Source organism: Trachypithecus francoisi, unplaced genomic scaffold (assembly GCF_009764315.1).
Source record: "Trachypithecus francoisi isolate TF-2019V2 unplaced genomic scaffold, Tfra_2.0 Lachesis_group10, whole genome shotgun sequence".
Lineage (NCBI taxonomy): Eukaryota > Metazoa > Chordata > Mammalia > Primates > Cercopithecidae > Trachypithecus > Trachypithecus francoisi.
This window is the reverse complement of record NW_022681455.1, coordinates 97,463,345-97,481,450: the sequence shown is the minus strand read 5'-3', so window position 1 is coordinate 97,481,450 and position 18,106 is coordinate 97,463,345. Positions and strand designations below refer to the sequence as shown.

Below are 18,106 nucleotides of genomic sequence, written 5' to 3'. Positions count from 1 at the left end.
AACGAAGGGAGGGAGAAAGGAAAGAGGACTCAGGAAAAAATTTTAAGAAGTTAAGCAGGGTCCTGCTACAGCTCCCACAGCTAAGTTAAGCGACCGATAGGAACAGCCCCTGGAGCAGGGCCCTGAGCTCCTTGCCCTGCTAAGAGGCTGGAACCAGTTGGAGAGCACTTCAATATCTTAAAAAACCCTATATTAAAAAGGGACTCACTGGTCAAATATCAATCAGATCTGGTTACAGCCATGAGACAATGATGACAGCTCAGTGATATGGGCCTATTGCACCAGGGACTTGGACAGCTTTGATTCACTAGGGAGCTGAGATTACAGGGTGGGTTTTCTGTTGGCATTACTGCCAGGCACAGTGATCATTAAAGTCAATGCTTCTGTAGAAGTCAAGGTGCCGAAATGAAAGTGTGACCCATGAATCAGTAGGTGGTCATTATTTAATCACTGGCCCTTCTGAGCTCCTTCAGAAAATCAGCCAAAGGCACCCCCGGTGAAGACACCAGCTGTAGGTGAGTGTCAAGTCCAAGGTGTACAAGTGAAGCCTGACGCTTTGGGGCTGGGAGATGAGGCCCTACGGGTTGAGGGCAGGAAAGTGAGAACAGGCTTCCTGAGGGGTTCCAGGTTAGACCCTTGAGAATTGGTAACAGGACAAGCTAAAGCCTTGAAAGTCACAGCAGGAGGAGGTGGGGCTGGGAGACACAGGGGATTGACACACTTGCAAAAGGGTCAGGGACAGACGAGGAGCATGGCCTACGAGAAATGGCTGTGACCAGCCACCAACAGCCTCCTCCAGCTTGGAAGTGGGGACTTCACAGTGCTCACCACCCCCTTCCCATCCCCCAACTCCAGTTCTCACCTTGGTGGAGCTGAGATTCAGGTAGGCTTTTCCCCTCAGCTCCCAGCTGGCTGGTGAACCCTGCAAAAGAGGGGAGAGTGTAATGTGGTATGGGGCTGTCGTGGGATGCTGGGGACCAGCTCTGGCCTGGTGCCTGGCTCAGGGCTCATCCCACAGGGTGGGTACCCAGCAAAGGAGAAATAAACTGAACACTCAGTTATATGTTGTGGAGAAAATGTGATGGTGAGCTTTGAAGGCAGTGGTGGGCAGAAATGTGTATATGCAAGTGCATGCAAGTTGATGTATGTGTGTGCACAGGCATGCATGTGTTATGCATGTGTATATGGGTTTATGCACATACCCACATGTATACAACTGTGTGTATCTGCATATGTCTGCACATGTATGCATGTGCCGCCCAGCCTCCTGCATGTCCGACACTCTGCCTTGAAGTAGAGTTCTTAAGTGAGTTCCAATTTTCTCTCCAAGGACGCTGTTGCCCCTCAATGTCCTGTGTTTCCCCTCGGTGCTGTGCAAACAGAAGGTGCCCAAGAAATCCCCATGGAACTGAACAGCGTTAAACCTGACTATCTATCAGCAGAAGGTAGAAGGCACTCCCCATCACTCTTTCTGACCATGTTGCAAAACAAACGAACAAAACACCTCTAGCCAGGTATGATGGCTCACATCTGTAATCCCAGCATTTTGGGAGGCCAAGGGAGGAGGATCACTTAAGGCCAGGAGTTCAAGACCAGCCTGGGCAACAAAGTGATGTCCTGTCTCTAGAAAAAAATGAAAAATCAGCCTAATGTGGTGGCGTGCACCTATAGTTCTACTATAGTCCAAGCTACTTGGGAGGCTGAAGTGGGAAGGATCACCTGAGTCCTGGAGTTGGATGCTGTAGTGAGCTATGATTGTGCCACTGTACTCCAGCCTAGGCAACAGAGCAAGACCTTGTCTCAAAAATGAAAAACAAATAAACAAACAAAAACCAGCAAGAACAACAACAAAAAACAACCTCCCCCTACCAAAAAAGAAAGAAAGAACTCTCTCGGGCATTGTGGGCTATGTGGGATTTTGTGGCTGGAAGCAGTCACTCAGCAATTCAAGCAATTCGAGTGAAGCCAGGTGGAAGGAGGAGTCCTCCAGGCCCCAGCAGATTTGGGCACATTAGGGAATTTGTTCTGGGAAATGTCCGGAAATATAGAATTGAGATCCTGGTTCGGTTACACCCTGTCTGTGACTCAGGTGGGTCCCTGGGCTCCCCCTGACTCTCCATGACACAGGTGCTGGCCTGGCTGCTTTGCATCTCTCACACCTGCCCTTACCATCATCACAGCCAAAAGTACTCAGGAGCAGCACCTCCAGTTCCAGAGGCACCTCCAGCTGCATGCACACACAATGAATGAAAGACTGCCAGGTGGCCGAACCCTGGACATGCAGCTTGTTGAGTTGTAGGATGACTCTCTGTTCAGGGTCCAAGGTCTCGTTCCTGGAATCCACATCTGTGTTGGGGAGGAAGAACTTCATCTTGGCGTTCAGCCATTCTGGGTCTTTGCTGAGCAGCCTCACAAGACAGCTCCACAGGTTCTTGTTACCGAGTTGGAGGTCAACAGGGTCCATGAGGAGCCGGCCCTGGAGGGACAGGGAAGATAGGTGAGTTGAGGGGGACAGGTAAACTGGGGGCAGATGAGCTGAGGGACAGGGGAACTGCGGGGGAGGTGAGTTGAGGACAGGTAAACTGGGGGCAGATGAGCAGGGGGACAGGGGATCTGGGGGCAGATGAACTGGGGACAGGGAAACTGCAGGGAAGGTGAGCTGAGAGACAGGGGAACTGGGGGACAGGGGAGCTTGGGAACAGGTGAGCAGGGGACAGGCAAGCTAGGAGGAAGATGAACTGGGGGACAGGTGAACTGAGGGCAGGCAGGTGAGCTGGGGGACAGAGGGACTGGAGGGAAGATGAGCTGGGGAACCAGTGAGCTGGAGGACAAGTGAATTGGGGGCAGGTGATTAGATGGAGAACAGGTGAGTTGCGGGGCAGGTGACCTGAGGGCAGGTGAGTTGGGGATAGGTGAACTAGGGGGAAGGTGATCTGGGGAAGGTGAGCTGGGGGATAGGGGAGCTTCTGGGGAAGTCAAGCAGTCAAGAACCACTCCCTACATCTGAGCAACAATAAATAGGCAGGGAAGTGGCCTCTCCATGGAGTCTTGATGTCTCTGCCCAGGGATCGGCTCCAGAGATCAGTCTGTTTCTTCCGCACCCCCTCCCCACTCCGTTTGTGCCTACATCCTGGCTCTCTGTATGGCCTAGTTCATCCCCTGTGGACAGTCCCCTGAGGATGCATTACTCATTCTTGTTTCCGTGAACTCTTTATGCTGCTCTCAGTCTGAGCTAACCTCATGGCAGAGACAACTAGTTGTCTCCCAAAATCTGTTCTTCCCTTTTTCTTCAGTATTAGAACTACTAAACATTCTCTGGTCATCCAGAATAGATTATTATTTCCCAGTCTCCCTTGCAGTTATATGTAACCATGTAATTTGGCCAGTGGAATGTAAGTGGAAGTGTTATCGATTCTTCTTTGCTCCTTCCTGTTGGCTGGAATGTCGATGGGATGGCTGGATCTTGGGCAGCCATTTTGAATCATGAGGTGGAACCCATACTGAGCTGCCCATCTGCCCTGTGCTCACTGACTTTGGACTTCTATTACATGGCAGGGAAATACACTTCCATTCTGGTTAAGCCACTGTTGTTTAGTGCTTTCTGTTACTCACAGTGAACTCTAATCCTAGCTAACACAGACCATCACCTCTTTTGCTAAACAAATTCTCTCCTTCTGAACTGGAACTCTTTTTTTTTTTTTTTTTTTTTGAGATGGAGTCTTGCTCTGTCACCTGGGCTGGAGTGCAATGGTGTAATCTCGGCTCACTGCAGCCTCTGCCTCCTGGGTTCAAGCGATTCTCCTTCCTCAACCTCCTGAGTAGCTGGGATTATAGGTGCACACCACAATATCTGGCTAATTTTTGTAATTTTTCGTAGAGATGGGGTTTCACCATGTTGGCCAGGCTAGGCTCAAACTCCTGACTTCAGGGTGATCCGCCCACCTCGCTCTTCGAAAGTGCTGGGATTACAGGCGTGAGCCATCATGCCTGGCGGAACTGGAACTCTTAAATCACCTCTTTATAGAAGTACCAATAGAGGGCAAGGGGCATTTACACAGCAAAAGCCTAAACAATGTGCAGTTCCTTTGATTCAGTAATTCCATTTCTAGTACTCTAGAATTGGGAAAAATTGGGAAACAATCATGAACATATGTACAAGATTTAGTTACAAAGATGTTCACTGCAAGACTATTTATAATTATTAAAAATTGGAAACAACCTAAATGTCTAACAGTTGAGGACTGGCCAACTAAATGGTGGTCTATCATCTAGTGGACCATGCTATCACATTTCCAGATGTGCCTTCTGGTACTATTTCCTTCCTCATAGCAGTACACACTTGGAAAGCACTCACTGTGTAAGCACTCACTGTCTAAGTGCTTTATATACTTTATTTTAGCCTCACAACTCCAGAGAGTCCACCTTTAATTCTGAAAAGAGTAGGAGGTCCACCCAGAAGCCAGCGTTCCCAATTCCCAGAGGCTGAGGCCAGTACTATGCGTGCTGGGGTTTAGAGCCCAGCTACTCCCTGGCATGCAGCAGAGACATACTTGTATGTGCCGCCAGCCCCACTGGTCATTTCTCCTCAACTGGGCTAATCTCAGGAGGTCCTTACTCAGGCAGAGAGTCTTAGAATTTATGAAACATGCTCACACCACGATCCTTAGGCAGGGATCACCATCTCCACTAAACAGATGGAAAGACCATGGCCAAGGAAGGGCAAAGGGTGTGCCCACGGTCACACAACAAGTCCATGACAGAGCCAGGAGCAGAACTGAGGTTTCTTGCCTCCCGGGCCAGTAAATTTCCAAGGCCTTTGATGCCCGGATGGCACCAGCACCCTGGATTTTGTGTGATCTCAGAAAAAGGATGTGGCCATAGCCTAGGGTATAACTTCTTTTCCAGGCTATGGTGTCCAGCATCCATGCTGCCCATGAAGAAATGGTCCAGGACAGCATGGCACCAGATGGAAGTAAGTAGTGCCTGGATGGTGGGATTTCTGGTGATGTTTCTCATCCTCAAATTGATCGTCCAGCCAGTCTAACACAATACCTTTGTTTCCATCATTAGTGTTCCATCCCTCAGGATATGACACAGATCTCTTTAAGGCTAACCATCCTCCAGAGAAAAAGCACATGGCATCATTATCAGTCACTGGGATTTCCGTGGGGAATAATCTCGGAGACAGAGGGCAATGGTTGAAAGATCCATGGCCCAGCTCTGTTACTAATTCTCTGTGGCAGGCGTTAGGGCTGTTCACAGATACTCTTTCTCCTCTTTCTAGGCTTTTGGTGGGATTACACTTCTCTGCCTCCTTGAAATTGGGCACAGCCATGAAATTTGCTTTGGTCATTGAAATATGCTAAAAAAGACTCATGTCATGCCTGTATAGACGTTTAAAGAACCAAGGTGTGATTCACTTTTTCTTTTTTTCTACTCCAGGGGCCAGAAATATTGCAAATCATGGCTACCCTGTTAGCCTGAGTCTGGGAGACAGGATGATGTGGAGGAGCAATCCCCGTCAATCCACACCAGACAGGAAGCAAGAGCAGGAAATAAACTTTTGTTGCCATGAGTCACTGGGACTTTGGAGGGTGCATGTACTGCAGTGTAACCTGGCCCTTCGTAGCGGATACACTCATAGTGTGACCTTGAGCAAGCCTTTTTCCTACATAAGCCTCAGTCATACCATGTCTAAAATGGGTAGATTAGATGCTGTCTCAAAACTCTTCCTGATTTTCTGTGTCTGATCATTACATTCTCATGCTGAATGATGGTCAAGGGTAGGTTTGTTGTGTTGGGGGCAAGCCAGTAAGCAGATTTGGGTAGGGACCAATCTTGGCAGTAGGAGAAGAGTGAAGAAGTAGATGGGAGGGGAGAAGAGGAGGTGAAGGGGAGAAAAAAATCACCTACTTGGTGTCCTCGTTCATGATAGGTGCTCTAGGGTCCCCACAGAGAGGGTCTCATGGGCGTCTGGGCTATGTCCTTGTGCCTTGAGTTGGACTGACAGGTTGTTTCCATAGTGCAGACCCCTAAGGGGAGAGAAGACAGGGAGTTGTCCCCACTATTCCAGACTCCAAAAGGAATGCTGTAAACCAGGCACCAGCCCTTGCCCCTGCCTGCCGGCGACACCTCTGAGAACACTGGATCCAGACACAGTCCCCGCAACTCCATCTGTAGACCTTGTTCTTCCCTGACTGCAGCTCCTTATGTCCCTGGGTTTACGCAGCCTAACCCTCCTTGATGTCACCTCCTGCCACACCTGGCTCAGAGAATGCCCCTCTTCCTCCTCCAATTCAGATATTCACCTTACAATGTCCTTTGGCATCACAATGAGCCCTGCAAGTCAGCAAAGTTATTTTTGGTCATTTATTCAGATGATAATGAAATAATCCTTACTGCAGATGCCAACTTTTGCCCCCAATATAAAACCCCAAAAAGGTTAGGATTTACAATCTTCTTACTATTTAGTTAGTTTTTAAACAATTGAGAGTAAACATTCTTCTTAAAGAGAAGACCCGGAAGCATTGATAGCTGCTCAAAGACAGCACAGTAAAAAGACACGCTGGCACAGATTCCCACACCATACAACAGAGATCTTCCTACGAACAAAGAAGAGAACAGGTAGCTACAGACTACATGGAGGAAAGGAAGAGAGGCGGAAGAGCAGCGTGTGCTCTGATTGTGTCTTTGTGAAATATGAGGAACGTAACCCGGAGTTCCATGACTTTGGACGAATCCATGTAAATAGGGCACATTCTGACATAATGGAGGTGGTATGTAGTATGGTACTTAGAAATAAGAAAGGAAAAGAGAGATCTTTTGAAGAGGTCCCAGGGGACTAATAAGATATGTCTATATTTCTCTCTCTCTTTCTTTTTTCTTGAGATGGAGTCGTGCTCTGTTCCCCAAGCTGGAGTGCAAAGGCATGATCTCAGCTCACTGCAACTTGCACCTCCTGGGTTCAAGCAATTCTCGTGCCTCAGCCTCCCGAGTTGCTGGGATTACAGGTGTGTGCCACCACGCCTGGCTAATTCTTGGATTTTTAGTAGAGACTGGGTTTCACCATGTTGGCCGGGCTGGTCTTGAACTCCTGACCTCAAGTGATCTGCCAGGCTCAGCCTCTTTAAGTGCTTCTTTTCATTTCTTTCTTTCTCTTTTCTTTCTTTTTTTTTTTTTTGAGACAGAGTTTTGTTCTTGTTGCCCAGGCTGGAGTGCAATGGCATGATCTTGGCTCACCACAACCTCCACCTTCTGGTTCAAGCAATTCTGCCTCAGCCTCCCAAGTAGCTGGGATTACAGGCATGTGCCACCACACTCATCTCATTTTGTATAGTAGAGACAGGGTTTCTCCATATTGTTCAGGCTGGTCTTGAACTCCCGACTTTAGGTGATCTGCCCGCCTTGGCCTCCCAAAGTGCTAGGATTACAAGCGTGAGCCACTGCGCCCGGCCTCTTTTTTTTTTCTTAAGAGACAGGGTCTTTCTATGTTGCCCAGGCTGGATTCAAACTCCTAGGTTCATGTGATCCTTCTGCCTTCGCCTCCTGAGTAGCTGGGACTGCAGGCATGGGTCACCACAGCCAGCTAAATGATATTTTGGAAAACAGCATTATCACATTGTAACAGGAGAAATAGAGGCATTAGCAAATTGAGATAAAAACTTGCTGTGGACTGAATGTTTGTGTCCCACCTCCCCCACTGATTCACCTGGTGAAGCCTAAATACCCAGTGTGATGGTATTTGGAAGTGGGGCCTTTGCGAAGTGATTAGGTCAAGAGGGTGGAGCCCTTATGATGGGATTACCACCCTCACAAGAAGAGGCTGGAGGCTGGGCACGGTGGCTCACGCCTGTAATGCCAGCACTTTGGGAGGCCAAGGCAGGCAGATCACTTGAGATCAGGAGTCTAAAACCAGTCTGCCCTACATGATGAAACCCCATCTCCAATAAAAATATAAAAATTAGTCAGGCGTGGTGGCAGGCACCTGTAGTCCCAGCTACTCAGGAAGCTGAGGCAGGAGAATCACTTGAACCCAGGAGGCAGAGGTTGCAGTGAGCCGAGATCGTGCCACTGCAGTCCAGCCTCGGCGACAGAGCAAGACTCCATCTCAAACAAACAAAAGAAAACAAAAACAAAAGGAAAAAGGAAGAGGCTGGAGAGCGCTTTCTCTTTCTCTTTCTCTTTGCTCTCTGCCCTGTGAGGACACAATGAGAAGGTGCCATCTGTAAACCAGGAAGTGCATCCTCTCCAGACACCAGGTCTGCTGGCTTCCTGATCAGGGACTTCCCAGCTTTCAGAACTGTGAGACACAAGTTTCTGTTGTTTAAGCCGCCCAGTCTATAGTATTGCATTCTAACAGCCCAAGCTGACTAACACAAACTTGCCTCTGACCACAGAAAGTGAAAGAAAATAAAACCCACTCTAAGTTAACAGGCAGATAAAAAACAATGCCACTTTATGTACAACAGGATGCTTTAACAGAACTTGGTAAAATTATATGAGCAGTCATTTAGAGAAAAGAGGTAGTATTTATATGACTTAAATATTTCATAATAAAACAGTTTAAGTTAATTTTAAGTCGAATTTTAAGTTAGAATTGGATATAAAGAAACGAATAAAGGCAATTCTATCAAAAGGCTATTTGTTGGAAGGATCAGGCAATAGCAAAAAAGCTCCCAAACATAAAAAATGCATAATAAGGTGACCATCATTCAAACTTTAAAATGCTTGAATTAAAAATGGAAAAAAATTGGCCAAACGGGTGGAATAGAGTCCAAGTGAGCCTCACACTCATTTAAAATACAGTATTTAATCCATGATATTGAGAGAAAAAAGGGAGGAAATAAGTGGTGTTAAAATACATAGCAATACGCTGTCTCTTTCCTGACACCATGAAGAAGGTCTTGACTTCCCCTTTGTCTTCCACCATGATGGTGTTTCCCGAGGCCTCCCTCACCATGCAGAACTGGTGTTTTGAAACCTATGGACCTTAATTGTGTCATCAAACTTTTTGAAGAGACTGCTAAAGATGGCTTAAAGAAAAACAACTTAAATCTGTCAAGAAACTGGTACAGTGTTATCAGAATGAACTTCCCTTAAGGGATCTAGTACAGACATTTAAAATTCTGAATCTGTGTGCAGTAAAAATCGAAAGCCAGCCGCGTTTTGTGGAATCTGCATATGATATCATAAAATAGCATGGCTTGCTATTTTTGAAAAAGAAAGTATCGGATGAAATAACTTATGCTGGAGATACTGCTAATTCAATTGCACTTCTGGATACTTAATGAAAATACCAAGTTCTGAATTGAGGATACAGAATTGTAAGCTTATGGTTGACTTTTATCATGCAGAACTACCAAAGAAGCGTATTCCAGGTTACCAGCAAGCGAGTTCATCATACAAGATTCAAATGACTGAAGTTGGAGGACTGGCAAAAACAATGGTCCAGTTAATGACCTTGCTTGAAAATCAACTTTTTTTTTTTTTTTTTTTTTGAGACGGAGTCTCGCTCTATCGCCCAGGCTGGAGTGCAGTGGCTGGATCTCAGCTCACTGCAAGCTCCGCCTCCGGGGTTCACGCCATTCTCCTGCCTCAGCCTCCCGAATAGCTAGGACTACAGGCGCCCACCACCTCGCCCGGCTAGTTTTTTGTATTTTTTAGTAGAGATGGGGTTTCATGGTGTTAGCCTGGATGGTCTCGATCTCCTGACCTCGTGATGCACCCATCTCGGCCTCCCAAAGTGCTGGGATTACAGGCTTGAGCCACCGCGCCCGGCCGAAAATCAACTTGTTGAGAAACTTTAGGTACTCAAAGTTCTGCAGCATCTCTCGACTTCTGAAGTTAACTGTACTGTAATGATGAAAGCACAAGCAGCCAGTGGAATCTGTGCTCACCTCAATGACCCAGATTTATCTGGACGGCTTTTATTTCCTTCATCAGAAACACTTTGGAACTTATCAGAGAAATATTCAAAAGAAGAAATTGTTCAACAGCTTAGTAACTTGGAATGTTTACTGGCTTTGAAGGAAGTATTTAAAAATCTATTTATGGGAGGCTTTAGTCATTATGACTGTCAGCTTAGAAATGACATATTAGTGATCACTACAGTTATAGCTCAAAATCCTGGAATGCCAATGATTGAATGTGGCTTTACCAAGGATTTGCTACTGTTTGCAAACTTTAATGAAGTTAAAAGTCAAACCCTTTGGTAAAGGACTTAAATTTTCTAAATCCTATGAAGATTTTGAGTTGAATAAATTACTATTCAATATAATTGTGATCTTATGTAAAGATTTACCTACTATACAGGTAAAGAGTAATCAAAGCAGGAAAATTAACAAAAATTGTATCACTTTGTAGTATAAAAATATATATATGGCAATATGAGTGTTTTAAATTTAAAGAATTATTTTTAACTAAGTAATTAAATTAAAAATTTCTGCATGGAAATGAAAAACACAGCCACATAGCATTTCACACCCACATAGAATGGCTATAATGAAAAAGACACATGTTGATGAGAATGTAGAGAAGCAGGACACTGTATATATTGCTGATGGGAATGTAAAATGGTCCAGCCACTCTGAAAAAACAGTTTGGCAGTTTTGGCAGTTCCTTAGAACAGCTATCCCCAAACTCTTTGGCCCAGGGACCAGTTTTGCGAGAGAGAATTTTTTCCACAGATGCGGTTTGGAGGTGGGAGATGGATTCGGGATGATTCAAGCTCATTGCATCTATCATTAGATTCTCATCAGAAACTCTCAACCTAAATCCCTCCCATGCGCATTTCACAACTGAGTTTGTTCTCCTATGAGAATCTAATGGCACCGCTGATCCGACAGGAGGCAGAGCTCAGGCAGTAATACTCGCCCGCCGGTCGCTCACCACCTGCTGTGTGGCCCAGTTCCTAAAAGGCCATGGACCTGCACTGGTCTGTGGTCCAGGGATTGGGGAACCCTGCCTTAGAATATAAAACAACAGAATTACCATCTAATCCAGCAATTCCATGCCTAGGTCTATTCCAAGAGAAATGAAAATATACATCCACACAAAAACTCGTATATGAATGTTCATACCAGCATTATCCATAACAGTCAAAAAGTGAAATCAACCCAAATACCCAAAAGCTCATGAATGGAGAAACAAACTGTGATATAGCTATACAATGGAACATTATTCAACAATAAAAAGGAACAAAGTTTATGCCATGTGGAAAAAGATCACTAAAGATCACATATTGTATGATTCTATTTACGTAGAATGTCCAGAAAAGGCAAATCTATTGAAACAGCAAGTAGATTAGTGGTTGCCTGGGCCAGGGGCAGAAATAGGAATAATTCTAAATGGGTATGAGGAATATTACGGCAGTAATGAAAACGTCCCAAAACCAGATTGTGGTGATGGTCGCATAACTCAGTAAATTTACTAGAAATCACTGAATTGTACACCTAAAATGGATGGATTTTACGGTATGTAAATTACACCTCAATAAAGTCATTAAAAATAATGCATTATAAATTAACGTAATAACATATTCTTTATTGCCATTTTTTTTTCTGTATAGTAAAAATGTCAACAAACAAAACGAAAGCAACAAACTGGGAAGTGTTTTGTACCTATGACGGTAATCTAATTTTCTTTTCTTTTCTTTTTTTTTTTTTTGACACAGGGTCTTGCTGTGTCACCCAGGCTGGAGTGTGTGGTGCAATCATAGCTCATGCAGCCTGCTACTCCTGAGTTCAAGTGATCCTCCTGCCTCACCCTCCGGAGTAGCTGAGACAATAGGCATACTCCACCATGCCAGGCTAATTTTTATTTTTTTGTAGAGACAGGGTTTCCCTGAGTTGCCCAGGCTGGTCTTGAACTCCTGGACTGAAGTGATTCTCTCCTCATCAGCCTCCATAAGTGCTGGGATTACAGGCGTGAGCCTCCGCTCACCTGGGTCTAAATTCATTTTTTTTTTTGAGATGGAGTCTCCATCTGTCGCTCAGGCTGGAGCGCAGTGGCACAATCTCAGCTCACTGCAACCTCTGCCTCCTGGATTCAAGTGATTCTCCTGTCTCAGCCTCCTGAGAAGCTGGAATTACAGGCACCCACCACCACACCTGCCTAATTTTTGTATTTTTAGTAGAGATGGGGTTTCACCATATTGGTCAGGCTGGTCTTGAACTCCTGACCTCAGGTGATCCACCTGCCTCGGCCTCCCAAAGTGTTGGGGTTACAGGCGTGAGCCACTGCACACGGCCCATAAATTCAAATTTTAAAAAGCTGTGGTTGGCCAGGCGCGGTGGCTCAAGCCTGTAATCCCAGCACTTTGGGAGGCCGAGACAGGCGGATCACGAGGTCAGGAGATCGAGACCATCCTGGCTAACATGGTGAAACTCCGTCTCTACTAAAAAATACAAAAAACTAGCCGGGTGAGGTGGTGGGCGCCTGTAGTCCCAGCTATTCGGGGAGGCTGAGGCAGGAGAATGGCGTAAACCCGGGAGGCGGAGCTTGCAGTGAGCTGAGATCCGGCCACTGCACTCCAGCCTGGGCGACAGAGCGAGACTCTGTCTCAAAAAATAAAAATAAAAATAAAAATAAATAAATAAATAAATAAAAAGCTGTGGCATGTGTATATTTTAAATATGTGTGTATTTGCACACATAGAGACCAACTCTGGGAAGCTACATAGGAAACTGACGACAGGGTTTTGTCTGACGAGGGCCCTGGAGATGCTGGGAAAGGAGAGCCTTTTCCGTTGTGGACCCTTTTTAGGACCCTTTGAACCATTCAAACTTTTTAATGTGCATCTTTTGATTTTTTCTAAAAAAAAAAAGCCTCAAGAACATTTACTTAAAAACTAGAATAGACATTTCCCCAATGTGTAAGGAAGAGAAATACAAGATGATGAGTAAATAAGAAATTATCAGTGATAGCTCACAAAAAATGAAACTTCCCTAAATAATGTGAAATAAAAGAGAAATAGGAAGGCAATAGGTAGGGAAAAATATCTGCACCAAGTATGATAGATGGAGGATGAATATTACAATAAAAAGTAGCCAGGTGTGGTGGCTCACTTCTGTAATCCCAACACTTTGGGAGGCAGAGGTGGGAGGATAGCTTGAGCTCAGGAGTTGGAGACCAGCTTGGGCTACATTGCACAACTCTGTCTCTACAAAAAATAAAAGATTGGCTGGGCGTGGTGGTGTGTGCCTGTAGTCCCAGCTAATCCGGAGGCTGTGGCAGAGGATTGCTTGAGCCCAGGAGTTTGAGGCTGCAGTGAGCTCTCGCCACTCCAGTCCAGCCTGGGCAACAGAGTGAGACCCCATGTCAAAAAAAAAAAATTAAAAAGCAATTCATATCTACTGAGAAAATATTTCATTTTACTTTTGAGTTAAACATTTATGCATGTGTGATAAGGACACTACATTTCTACTGGAAAAGCAGTTGACAAAGTTGAACAGACAATATAGCGAATATTTGCTACTTGCCACGTGAGTACCTTTCGGCATGATTTAATTCTCCCAACTCCACCTGGATGCCTCATGTGCATTTCAAAATTTCCAAGTCCGAAACTGAGCTCCTGATCTCTCTTCCCAAACTGCTCCCCAGACCACCTTCCCCACTTCAGTTAGGGGCAGCTTCATGCTTCCTTGAGCTTAAGCCCAAAGATGGCTTCATTTTCCAAGTGCATTCCAGAATCTTGCTTCCTCTACTGCTCTGGCCTAGCCTGGACACCACCATTTCTCACGCGGATTCCTGCACCTGCCTCCGCCCTGGTCTCCGTCCACCTGTCCCCCAATAACCTTCTCCACGCAGGAGTCAGCTGTTAAGACACAGCCTGCATCAGGTCCTGTGACATCAGGTCCCATGCCCCTCAGAGCCTTCTCATCCCTCCCAGAATGAAAGCCAAATTCCTGCCCAGCACTACCGAGATGTTTGAACAGTTTTTAAAAAAATCAAACTTGATCACTTTAAATTTATCCTCATTGTGTTGGCTGGTTATTTTTGGCTTATTTTTTTTAATGAACATTTGGCAATTTATAGTTTTGAGAAAGTTGCTCATTTTGTCAAGATGGTCAAACATAGTATAGCTCACAGTTGTATATAATTTTTTTTTTTTTTAGACAGAGTCTCGCTCTTTTGCCCAGGCTGGAGTGCAGTGGTGTGCAGCTGGGACCACAGGCGCCCGCCACCACGCCCAGCTAATTTTTTGTATTTTTAGTAGAGATGGGGTTTCACCGTGTCAGCTAGGATGGTCTCGATATCCTGACCTCGTGATTCACCCGCCTCGGCCTCTCAAAGTGCTAGGATTACAGGCATGAGCCACCACGCCCGGCCTTTTTTTTTTTGAGACGGAATCTCACTCTGCCACCCAGGCTGGAGTGCAATGGCATGGTCTCAGCTCACCGCAGCCTCCACCTCTCAGGTTCAAGTGATTCTCCCGCCTCAGCCTCCCGAGTAGCTGGGACTACAGGCGCATGCCACCACAGCCAACTAATTTTTGTACTTTTAGTAGAGACGGGGTTTCACCATGTTGGCCAGGCTGGTCTCAAGCTCCTGACCTCATGATCCACCCACCTCGGCCTCCCAAGGTGCTGGGATTACAGGTGTGAGCCACCGCGCCCTGCCTATTTTCTTATAATTTTAAATCTCCTCAAGGCTTCACATTTAATTTAGTTTACTTTTTGTCTTTTTCTTCTTTTTAGATTCACCAGCAGTTGGTAAGTCTTATGTTTGAAAACATTTATCAATTTTGCTGGAATGGTCCCTTTTTTAGTTCTGTAATTTTTACTTTTATCTTTCTATTTCTTTCCTCTGATTTAGTGAGGCTGTTTGTTATTCTTTAAAATTATAAACTGTATTGCTTAAGCTGTTGCTAGCCTTTACCTTTTAAAAAATAATAAAACACTTTTGGTCAATTTCAGTAAATGTAGATCAAATACTTATGTGCTAAGTAGATTGAAATTATAATTTGGAATGGAGTAATTTAATAAAGGATTGTTTTTATGGCTTTATCATTAGTTTTTGTTGTATTACACTGTACAAAGAATAAGTCCTGTGCAATTTCTACTTTGAGGAATATGTTGAGATTTTCTTTTTTGCTTAGTATATAATACATTTTAAAACATTTCATGAACATTTAAAAAGTGTTCTTTTACAATAAAAATGGATTTCTATTTCACAATTATATCAAAATAATGTCTAGATGAAACCAAAATTTAAATGTAAGAAGTTAAACCATGAAAGTACCAGAAGTCTGTATGTTCAATTTATAACAATTCATGAAGTTGTATACTTACATTACATTTTTCTATGTGTTATGTTTCATGACAAAAAAGTTAAGAAAATTTAAGTGCTCAAACAAAACATGGAAAAAAATATTCTTTTTTAACTTAAAAAAAATTTCTCTTTAAAAAAATAGAGGCAAGGTCTTGCTCTGTTGTCCAGATCAGCCTTGAACTCCTGGAGTCAAGTAATCCTTCCATCTCTACCTCCCAAAGTTCTGGGATTACAGATGTGAACCACTATGACTGACTGAAAAAAGTATTTTACAGAAAATAATTTCAGAGTAGAGAGAGTCTTACTAAGCATGACGCAAAACTCAGAAATCATGAAAAAAAAAACCTGGATGAAACTGATGAGATATAAATTAAAATTTTTGTATTGTCAAAGAATACCACATATAAAGTCAAAAGCCAGATGACCAATTGGAAAAATATCTGCATCACAGACAAGGTTATAAATGTATACATCATAAACAAAGCTATAAATGTATAAATGTTTTAATAAATAGAGAGTTACTAAAAACCAACCCTGAAAAAGCCAGTGACCTTGTAGAAAAGTAGGCAAAGAACATAAAAGGTTTAGAATAAAGGGAAATACCAATGACATTAAAAAAAAATTTTTTTGAGTTGCCCAGGCTGGAGTGCAGTGGCACGATCTCGGCTCACTGCAACTTCCACCTCCCCAGTTCAAGCGATTCTCCTGCCTCAGCCTCCCAAGTAGCTGGGATTACAGGCATGAGCCACCATGCCTGGCTAATTTTTTTTTTTTTTTTTGTATTTTTAATAAAGACTGGTTTTCACCATGTTGACCAGGCTGGTCTCGAACTTCTGACCTCAGGTGATCCACCTGCCTTGGCCTCCCAAAGTGCTGGGGTTACAGGCATGAGCCACCACCCCTGGACCCAATGACTTTTAAATAGATGAAAAGATGCTCAAGCTCACAGAAAATAGAATAAATATAATACTTTAGAACTAAAAAAGAGACACCATTTTCTAACTATTAGATTTGCAAGGATATTACTGAGTTGGCAAGGTTGTGAATGAACGGGCACTTTGACACACTGCATCATTCCACGTGGACCTGGCATGTGTATATTTTAAATGTGTGTGTATTTGCATACATAGAGACCAACTCTGGGAAGCTACACAGGAAACCGATGACAGGCTTGTGTCTGAGGAGGGATCTGGAGATGCCGGGAAAGGAGAGCCTTTTCCACTGTGGACCCTTTTTAGGACCCTCTGAACCATTCAAACTTTTTAATGTGCATATTTTGATTTTTTCTAAAAAAGCCACAAGAACATTTACATTAAAAACTAGAATAGACAGTTCCCCAATGTGTAAGGAAGAGAAATATAAGATGATGTGTAAATAAGAAATTATCAGTGATAGCTCAGAAAAAAATGAAACTTCCCTAAATAATGTGAAATAATAATAATAATAATAATAATAATGTGTCAATAGTTTTGAGACTGTGTCTCAAAAAATGTGTATACAAATACATGAATATTTCTGGAAGAAATTCATCCATGAAAATGTAACAGAACACAACCTTTATCTACCAAAGTGGTAAATGCCATATAATCACACTGAGCAATTCCATACACAGGCATTTAACCTACAGATGTCTTCATAATATGCACAATAATATGCCCAGGGATATTTAACATAGCCTTGCTTATAATAGCAAAAATTGGAAAAACCTAAATGATCAAAGAAGACATATTATGATTAAATTATGGCACATCTATACAATGGAATTCTTTGCAGCCATCAAAAAGAAAGAGGCAGCATCCAGCCACTCAGGAGGCTGAGGTGGGAGGATCACTTGAGCCCGGGAGGTTGTGGTAAGCTGAGATAGTGCCACTGCATCCCAGCCTGGGCAACAGAGTGAGACTCTGTCTCAAAAGAAGGAAAGAAAGAAAGAAAAAAAAGAAAAGAAAAGAGGACAAACTATATGGAATGATATGGAATAGTACCCACGATATATTGTTTTTTAAAAGAGAGCTGGGGCAAAACAGGGCGTAGAATATGCTTCCTTTGTGTCAAGAAAAAATAAAAGTGGTGGCTCACGACTACAATCCCAGCACTTTGAGGGGCAGAGGCGGGTAGATCACTTGAGGTTGAGAGTTTCAGACCAGCCTGGGTAACATGGCAAAACCCTGTCTTGACAAAAAATACAAAAATTAGCCAGGAGTGGTGGTGCACGCATGTTGTCCAAGCTACCCAGAAGGTTGAGGTGGGAGGATTGCTTGAGTCTGGGGGGGTCCAGGCTGCAGCGAGCCAAGACTGCGTCCCTGCACTTCAGCCTGGGTGACAGAGCGAGACTCGGTCTCAAAAACAAAACAACAAAAAAAAGTGTACACAGTACATGGAATATTTCTGGAAGAAATTCATAATGGTAATTGTCCCCAGTGAAAGGAATTTTATTTTATTTTATTTTATTTTATTTTATTTTTTTGAGACAGGGTCTTGCTCTGTCACCCAGGCTGGAGTGCATTTGGTGTGGTCATGGCTCACTGCAGTCTCCACCTTCTGGGCTCATATGATTCCCCCACCTCAGCTTCCTGAGTAGCTGGTATAAGTAAGTGCACACCACCACACCCAGCTAATTTTTTCGTGGTTTTTGCAGAGACGGGGTTTCACCATGTTGCCCAAGCTAGACCTCAACTCCTGGGCTCAAACAATCTGCCCACTTTGGCCTCCCAAAGTGCTGGGATTACAGATGTGAGCCACTGCACCTGGCCTAGAATGTTATACCGTATGCATGTGTTATCTAATCAAAATCAAGTTTTAAAAGTTGAATATATTTATTACTTCAGCTATACGAGTT

General features: G+C 44.0%; 1 protein-coding gene and 1 pseudogene across 8 annotated transcripts in view; one reads left to right on the top strand and one right to left on the bottom strand.

The window, feature by feature from the left end:
• Window positions 1-18,106, bottom strand: part of NLRC5 (NLR family CARD domain containing 5) — a 93,999-nt gene that overhangs the window by 59,069 nt on the left and 16,824 nt on the right. For 6 of the 8 annotated variants that reach the window (XM_033218486.1, XM_033218490.1, XM_033218492.1 and 3 more), the window contains exons 2-4: window positions 5,914-6,032; window positions 2,170-2,476; window positions 863-922 (exon numbers count right to left, since the gene is read on the bottom strand). In XM_033218486.1, the coding sequence (XP_033074377.1) occupies window positions 863-922; window positions 2,170-2,464 (355 nt within the window). In that variant the 5' untranslated portion in view covers window positions 2,465-2,476; window positions 5,914-6,032. Of the gene's footprint in view, window positions 1-862; window positions 929-2,169; window positions 2,477-5,913; window positions 6,033-6,235; window positions 6,240-13,563; window positions 13,576-18,106 lie in introns of those variants that run through there. The other 2 variants (XM_033218487.1, XM_033218493.1) reach the window with 2 other exon arrangements.
• LOC117088604 overlaps window positions 2,463-18,106 on the top strand; it is a 32,256-nt pseudogene continuing 16,612 nt past the window's right edge.